The 8806-nt window shown below is 34.3% G+C and overlaps 1 protein-coding gene across 1 annotated transcript; it reads right to left on the minus strand.

Annotated features, from left to right (window-relative positions):
- Window positions 1-4010: 4010 nt before the first annotated feature.
- LOC106666157 (proclotting enzyme-like) lies at window positions 4011-7434 on the minus strand. The gene is made up of 9 exons (XM_014393117.2): window positions 7328-7434; window positions 6488-6559; window positions 6396-6433; window positions 6176-6297; window positions 5972-6114; window positions 5737-5911; window positions 5416-5666; window positions 4484-4644; window positions 4011-4413 (listed from the first exon to the last, which is right to left on the minus strand). Exons 1-9 carry the CDS (start codon window positions 7404-7406, stop codon window positions 4255-4257), a joined length of 1200 nt encoding a protein of 399 aa, XP_014248603.1. The 5' UTR covers window positions 7407-7434; the 3' UTR covers window positions 4011-4254.
- Between the last annotated feature and the right edge of the window lie 1372 nt (window positions 7435-8806).

Consider the following 8806-nt stretch of genomic DNA (forward strand, 5'->3'; position numbering starts at 1 on the left):
GATAATTAGGTATCTTCCTTCTATTATGCAATGTGAACTTTCTCTGAGAGAAAGTGTCTATTATATTTAGGAGATGGATTATTATCAAAAGAGCCCATTGTAAAATTTAATAGTAATTTAATTATAATAAACAATTATTGGTATCTTGTGTCGAAATACTTTTCGATTTTAGGCCATCATTTTACAATCGTTGGCAAATGCTATTGTAATCGAGCTTATGGACAAATTGGACACGTTTGCATTTTGTTATATTTAATGTTACCCAAAACTAGGGTTAAACATTATATATGACAAAATGCAAACGTTCTTTTTGTAATAAGCTACAATATTACCCAAGATTTTTATTTTCTTCAAATCATCTTAAAAGGTATGGAAATAGATACCCATTTCCAGCAGGATATAAAAGCTGCTCGAGTATTCCACTTACAAATATAAACACATTCATTTTTAAAAAATGTACGGCTAAAATTGTCAAAAGCGAAGCTATCACGACGAAAGATAGTATTTTGGTCTGGATCAATATGAAAACTTATATCAACTTTAATTTCAATTTAATTTCAAATTTTTAAACGGTTAAGGAATACAATTTGAGATATTTTTTTTCATGAGCAATATCATTTTGAATGTAATTGAATGAGGGCAAAAACAAATTATTATATACTTCTTAAAATAAATTAAAAGAGGATGTTGAATTGTAGGAATTTGATGCGTTGGAGGTTGGAACGTTTTGTTGAATCCCAAAGCTCCATGAAGTATGTCCATATGAGTCTCAAAATAGTCATATAAACTGGTCAAATTTGAATAGGGATATTTGTAATTTATTCTTATTCTATAAATTTTAATTAAATTAACCGATATATTCTTGTTAGTTGAATAAACCACAAACCAAAAAGAAATAAATGTAAATCCTAATTTTTAGTAACGGATTTACTTAAGAATAGTAAACATGAAGATTACACATTTTGTAAACCAACACCTTTTCTCGCCTTTTCTCCATTTTAATCCAGTTTAATTCTATTTAACCATGGAAAGACATCATCTTGAACCAGAAGTTCGCAATATTATTGTGAAAACGAGTCATCGAGGTCACCTGCAAGTGGATATCGCAGAAGCAGTTAGCGTATCTAATAGCGTGGTCTTGCATTATGATAACTTTGGAACTGCCGTTTGATTAATAATGAAAAAAGCCTATAGGAGGCCTGGTAGTGGATCTCAGCGCATTACGACGCTAAGGGAGGACAGGAATACTAGCCTTGCTGCAAGACGGAACCCTTTCCATAGTGCTCGCCAGGTCCTAAATGAAATGGAAGATGTTTTAGCCTTTATCAACACAAACGATTCATAATCAGGGCGGTGTAATGTCTGAGCTAGGATTTACACAGGAGGACGAACTGGACTCTTATTGTTGAAGGCAACCTCACCCAAGTCCGTTATTTCCAGCAGATTATTGAGGAATACATCCCTCAAACCAGGGATTTCATTGGCAGGGATTTTCGATTTCTGGATAACAATGCCAGACCTCATAAGAGCAGAGTTGTTCATCACTGTTTAGAAAACCTGGGAATTTCCCATCTGCCCTTTCCCCCATTGTCTCAAGATGTTTTGGCAAGGCCTTTATAAACATAAACGATTCGTAATCGTTCGTAGGAAGTTGACCACACATCGTATGTCGCTTTGAGACGACCTGCAGCAACAGCGCCACCAGCAACTCAGGAGAATATGGTGCAGCGAGCGTCTAGAAGAGAACACCAATTGGTATACTGTTAGGTTTACTTATGAGTCTCGTTTCTTTCTGTATTGTGATAGCAGGTATCGAAGAGTTTGCCGAATACAGGGGATGCGTACAATGCTTCAGTTCATGCCCCTTCTGTGCAGTTTGGAGGAGGCGGTGTAATGGTCTGGGCTGGGATTTACACTGGAGGACGAACTGAACTCCATATTGTTGAAGGCAACCTCACCGCAGTCCGTTATGTCCAAGAGATTATCGAGGAATAAATCCCTCAAACCAGGGCAGGGATTTTCGATTTCTGGATGACAATGCCAGACCTCATAAGAGCAGAGTTGTTCATCACTGTGTAGAAAACCTGGGAATTTCCCATCTGACCTTTCCCCCATTGTCTCATGACTTCAATCTCATTGGGCACATGTGGGATGCTTTGCAGAGAAGGCTTTTCGATCACCATCTGCAACCAGTTGACCTGCAACAACTGAGAGCAGCGTTGCAACATCTAACGAGTGAAATTCCTTATAAAATTAGTGACAACCTTATTAACAGTATGTCTAACAGATGTATTCAGGTTTAGCTAACAGAAGAGATTATTCACGGGATTAATTGTTTAAAAAAATTATTTTATCCAATAAAGAAAATTATGGAATTAAAGCCGTTTATTTTGTCATTTTTCAAAATCCCTTAATTAAATTTTCCTTCGGTAAAAATATAATTTCTAATAAATTTTAATGCAATTTTTAATAAACGTAAAATTAAAATTCTAGGTAAAGTAAATACTATAAAATTGGCAATATTCCTATTCATTTTTGAGAAGTTTAAAAGAATCGTTTGTCCAGCAATCTTTTAAGAAGTTTGAATCGTCTGTTTATTTTTTGTCTTTTAAGTTTATGTGGGTTTTTTCTCATTATATAGCAAAAGATAGCGGACTACATTATCTCGTGGGAGGGGATACTATTGCAGTAGATGGAAGCAGTGGTTATTCTCCGAAGGGTGAAATGTAAGTTCATTGTCATCTTCCACCGCTTGATCCAATGTTCAAGATTTGAGACGTGTTTTCAGGTTTCCGGTTCTTATTACCCCTAAAATCTTCCGAAATCTACCCAACAAAAAGCAATATTGCAACATACAATGAATATTTCATCCAATCTATTTCCCCAACTATCTTTAATAACCCCAATACCAAAACCTCTTACAGGCCAATAAGCCTCCTTCCTATTTAATAAAAAATCTTCGAATGTCTCCTCCTTAAAAGACTAATTCCCATATTCGACTCTGAAAACTTAATTCTCAACCATCAATTTGGATTGCGATCCCTTCATTCTCTGGTCAGCAGCGCTTCAGAGTCAACACGATATCCTGGCCTCCAGAAAAATTACTCAGTCGTATTTCTGAGACGCACGGAACCTTTCGACAGTGTTGCACCCGGTCTTCTTTACAAATTACTCCCTCACACATTTCATTCTGAAGTCCTTCCTTTCGGATCGATGGCACCTAAGACCAATTCTCTATGTCATCTACACTGCTGATATACCTCAATACACATCAAAACTCACAACTCAAAACCTATGCGGATGACACTCCAATCCTATCTTAGTCACAGAAGCAATCCAACCAGTAAAATGTTGGCTGTCGATGTAGACTGTTTTCTCCAATATTTCTAAACTAATTTTAAATGTGACTATTATTAAACCCTTTAATTAGCACAAATTTTTCTGGTTACCTGGTAATAAGGAGCCCAGCGGGTGAAACTTAAATTTAACTATGACTCTGTTATAATAATCATTGTAAAATTAATGGTTGGACAAGTTTTTGTACCCCAGTTTTTATAAATGAATCGATTACTAAAAAATGACAGAAAGAAATTATGTACCTTAAATAAAAAAGTTGATGGAGTAAAAAATTCCAAGATTCAATATATATACAAAATATGTTTTCAATCAGGCAAATGTATTTTCATATTCGGTTTTGGCAAAAAAGCCTTTTACTCCAGTATTCATTGTATGAAATAAAGAAATACAGAGAGGTATCAATCTGAATGGGCTAGGTCTGGAATGCGAGCCGTACCCGATTCCGCCCAAGTTGGTAAATTGTTACACCCAAAACTTTGTCGAATTTAACAATTCTTATCATTCATCCCTTGGATTTGAAGAGGAACAGCCTCCGCAATTCTGAATGATAAAAAGGACTAAAGTAATACCATTCAATAAATATTTAGAAAAATATTGGTATATGACGAAATATTGAAACATACTTGGGACATCCATTTGAAATAAATTTAGTCTTCTCAATATATTATATTTGTTGCTTTATAATGACATTTTATATTTAGAGAAGGAATTTAATTTTTTTCTACTTTTTTCCACCAAGAAATTAAACAATAAATCATTCATGTAAGGACATTATACTTAATTTATTCTTTGATAGTGTTCATTAACACCATGCATTTTGTTTTTTAATGCTCTACAAAACTTAATCAAGCATATTTTTTATTTTTGTCCATGTTTGACTGGGTGGAAAATGCCATACTACGATAAATTTTCCGCTATCCATTCTAAATATTCGTTCACTCGAGTGTAGACTCCTGGTTTCCCTCTCTCGCCACACTTGATCCCCCAGGAAACGACCCCAAGGGTGACCCAACGTCCGTCGTCCTTCTGAGTCACCAACGGTCCACCGGAATCACCCTGAAACCGCAATAATTTTGTTTTATATTTTCCTCGTAAATTTACTGTTTATAATAAAACTTCGACCGACCTGGCATGCGTCTAATCCTCCAATGTAACCAGCTGCGCATAGTGCCGTTTCGTAGATAGACTGAGAGAAGCTGTAGACACAGGTGTTCTGGTCCCAGAGAGGCAATTGGACTTCTTGTAGGACGCTACTTGTGTTGCCATTGTACATAGTCTTACCCCAACCTGGAAACGATTTTCAACATTTCATACGACGTGGTGAACATCTATTTTTATCATTTCCGATCATCCTGGTTTGCCTATTCTCGCTTTTTTATCTGTCGGACGTTTTTCAACTTTTCTCTCTTTAGCACTTGGTCACGGTATTATCACATAGACAATTGTGTCATTTTCTCAAGTCTTCAAGTCTAAATAACGAAATAAACCCACAATTGAAGATGGCCGTGTGCCGTCCGACAGACCAAAAGCAAGGAGAGTCATACAAAAGTCATCAGATTCAGCTAAAAAAAAACTCTTGTATCTCTAATATGGCATGAATTCCTCTATTTTGGCCTTCCTGATCATCCAGGTCCACCGATTCTCGTTTGTTTTGTCTGCCAGATGCTTTTGTACATTTATCTATATTTAATGGTTGCTTTCTTCGTAATATTTTCAAACGTGTCTTTTTGGAATTGTTGTGGCCTGAACAATGAAACAAACCCACAAATTGTAATGGCGAATTGCCGTAACGCCTTTCGCAGGCAGGACAGAGGAAGGCATACCATACTACAAAAATTGTTTGTTTGAGAGATACCTGAGATGAACTTGTATTTTTGTCGTCAATTATCGTCCTGATTGTTCTTGTCTACTTACTAGTTTATACAATGTGACAAAAACATAGATAAATATGGCAACAACCCAAAACCGGCATGACAGATCAAACCAGCGAGGAATGGATCGGGACGGTCAGATATCACCAAAATCACGATATTTATGATGTTGGGCAAATAAAATTACCTGCTACAATCGCTGTAATGTTTTCTTTGTAATGATTGTCATCAGGTTGCGGAAGGCAGACCGGGCTGACGAATCCGTTATAATTCACATTGTCTTTCAACGTTAAGATAGCGATATCGTGCTCTTTAGTCGCCGGGTCATAATCTTCATGGTAATTGATCTTTTCGACTACACCGTCGTAAGAGTGCGTTTCGTTCTTGTCGAAGTCGTACTCGCCGATTCTAACCAGGATTCCCTCTGGAACTACGCCCCTGAACGAAAAATAAATGAAAACAGTCAGGAAAACAACATGAGAGGTTTATTATAAGCATTGGAAGTTACTCTGGGACGCAATGGGCAGCGGTAAGCACGTGCTTTCTGTCGATCAAAGCTCCTCCGCAGTAATGCGCCTTGATCTTCTTGATCACGAGAGCAACAAGCCATGGGTAGTCACTAAACTCCGTTTCTTGTTTTCCATGGAACTTTTCATTGATAACCTTCCTGCTGCGTCCGCAATCTGAAATTACCCAGGTTAAAATAAAATTACGGTGTGTAAGTTTAACTTTACGATAATTACTAGTGATGTCGCCGAGTTTCGTCAAATCGATTTTTTTCGAAGATTCATTATACTCTTCTAAAATATTAACGACGGCGTTGCTTGCTGCTCTCTTTTGCCTACTTTCTTGTACACCACCTTTAGGACAACACTCGCCTAAATACCTAAGATTACGATTTGGATATGATTATTCAGTAAATTTTAAATCCGGAAATTCTAGCTTACCCGTTGGGCATGAGGCAGTTCTTAGATTTATATTTAGTCTCGTAGTATTGGATTTCCTCTCTTCTACACTGGCCAACCTCGACGCATGACGTTTTGCCTTTTGCAGTATGCCTGCAGCCACTCTTTTACAACCATTAATATAACACAAAAATAAATTGAAATGTTTATTTAATAAGAAAGACGAAATGAGAGACTAATTGAATAATAATTATAAACTCACCAAATTTTTATTGATAAAATCGTCACCAAATTTCTTTCCTGGAATATTTAATTGATTTACTTTCTGAATGATCTATTATCTTAGTTAATTACCATTTGTGCCACGTTTTGAATCTTCTATGATTTTTTCTTTCAGATCGCCTGTTGCTTTCAGCTGTACAACTCCTGAATTCATTAAATCAGTGAGAACGCAAGAAATATCATCAACTATTCTAATTATTTAATGATAATTATTATCTTTTATTGGTATAAAACGGCGATGCTTGGTTAGACAAGAGTATATTCAATTTTTTGTCGTACATAAACAATTATTTTTTTCTGCGTTGTAGACGTACGAATTTTACATTATGTTGATTTGTCTGATATCAGAGTTTTTAATAAAAAAACTTTGTACGTTGTATAATTGACCAACGTATTCAACGGAGATTTTATTATTAATTATGCTCACGCGAGAGGCTACAACGCAGAAGTTTTGATAGTATTGGAGAACTTAGAAAAACAAGTTGATGCCACTACGATGAACCGTCATGGCCGCACTAAGATTGTCACTTTTGAAACAATCAATATTTTGATAAATAATTTACATTCTAATTTAGTTTATTAAATTAACTTAAGTAAGTCAAAGGGCGTATTACTTTTTTGAATTAAAAAGCAAACAAATCTTTTCACATACTTTTATTTATGAAATTGCATATACTCATATATGCAAGTGAAATCTTAATCAATCTCACATATGAAACAATAATGTTTAACTGTTTCTATAAGTTTTAACAGTCGGAAACAGTAACGATATTTTTCAACATGCTTTTGAAGGATTGCATCCTTTCTTCTAAAGTCCTTGGTCTATTCCTCGGATCTCGCAAAGACCTACTTACAGTTGGGTTTCTAATAGTTTTAACACTTAATAAAAGATAAAACAATAAGTAAACTTACTATCGGTCGTAAAAGACGAAACAGAAACGAAGAGTTGGGCGAGTGCTGAAAGCATGCACAACCGCACGAGCAGTTTCATGTTTGCAGACTGATTTGATTCCAGCGATACCAAGGACACCAGGCTTTCTTGATTTCCTAGTCAATTTAGACTTTTTTTCACATAAATGTGAGAATTAAATGAAATCCCGCCAAGGCCTTTTGATTTGGGGCCATGTTAAGCGGGTTTTACTAGTCCGATTCAACCTATACGTTTTAACATTTCAAAAACACGATTTAAAATTAATCAAATTAAATCTTGTTAATAATAAAGTATGTTGTTACGATTAGATATATTCTTACGCCATGTGACACTCCTACTATGTGTTTTTGTTTTATTAAAAGATAAAAAAAGTTTACAAGAAATAGTGCAAGGACCTTGGTATTTGTTGTAAACTTACCGAGGTGTTTTATTTTAATATATTTTTTAATAATTATATTTTTATTATTTATAATTATAATTTTTCATTAGCTTATACAGTTATTGCACATATTGAATAAAAATCGATAAAATTACAAGGTAAGTACTCATTTTTACTTGGCTAAGCAAGGCTTCAGAAATAAGCTAGTTGCAGCACGAACAATAAATTAATCAGTCTAATTTTACGAACTTTAATTAATTATAGAGGCGTTTTAGTCCTTGTTTTGATAAATGTTAAATATTGAAGAGTTCAAGGATCAAATATCTAAAAGGAAAAAAAATATTTTTATAACATTGTATTTTATAATAATATATTTTTTATACAAATCACTTGTATAACAGCCAAACAGTCTGTTCTAAGGGGTCCAAACACTAAAAGACACATTTATTTACAATTTTTTTAACGTTTGAAATATAAAAATGATATTTCGTTATATATAAATATATCTCTATTCAGGACAATAAATAACTCAATAAACAACAACCCCATAAATTGTAATACTAGACTCGATATAATAAAATCACATTTATTATATCTAATTAATTACGCACATCATTTTAACCATTTTTATTTTGCTTTTATTAAATATTTGATTAGAAAAAATACGCACTTGACGCAGTAGTTAACAACGATAAAATTCTTTGACACAAGTTCAAAAAACATTTAGAATAAAATCGATCTCATAACACATTTTATTTGGTAATGTTTCATTTCTATGTTTATCAGAGCTAAGAGTAGACTAAAAATAGGTAAATCCATATGGGAGGCCGTTAAATCATTTTATTCTTCCTCCAATCGTTTAATTGTTATTAATGAAACAACACAGTTTTTTTACTAAAAGTATTTGTAAACTATTCTTAATTCGACTGAATAGTGTTATTTACTAAAGAATCTTACGTTTTACGTCAATTTTTATTTAGACTTTCTTTCCTAAAATAGTGGTTAGTTTATTTCTTCAATTTATTTATTTTGTCCTCTTTTAAGGTTTTTTTTCTAAACGCTCTTCTAAAACGTGACCGAT

Source organism: Cimex lectularius, unplaced genomic scaffold (assembly GCF_000648675.2).
Source record: "Cimex lectularius strain Harlan isolate CLEC.00 unplaced genomic scaffold, Clec_2.1 scaffold5, whole genome shotgun sequence".
In the NCBI taxonomy this organism is placed as follows: domain Eukaryota; kingdom Metazoa; phylum Arthropoda; class Insecta; order Hemiptera; family Cimicidae; genus Cimex; species Cimex lectularius.

Bases quoted from the DNA above. Each gene is read 5' to 3' on its own strand.
- LOC106666157 (XM_014393117.2), bottom strand. From the start codon at position 7,406: ATGAAACTGCTCGTGCGGTTGTGCATGCTTTCAGCACTCGCCCAACTC. The intron at 6,560-7,327 runs GTAAGTTTACTT...TAATGAATTCAG, and splicing joins TTCGTCTTTTACGACCGATA to GAGTTGTACAGCTGAAAGCA. The intron at 5,912-5,971 runs GTAATTATCGTA...GGGTAATTTCAG, and splicing joins GAAACTCGGCGACATCACTA to ATTGCGGACGCAGCAGGAAG.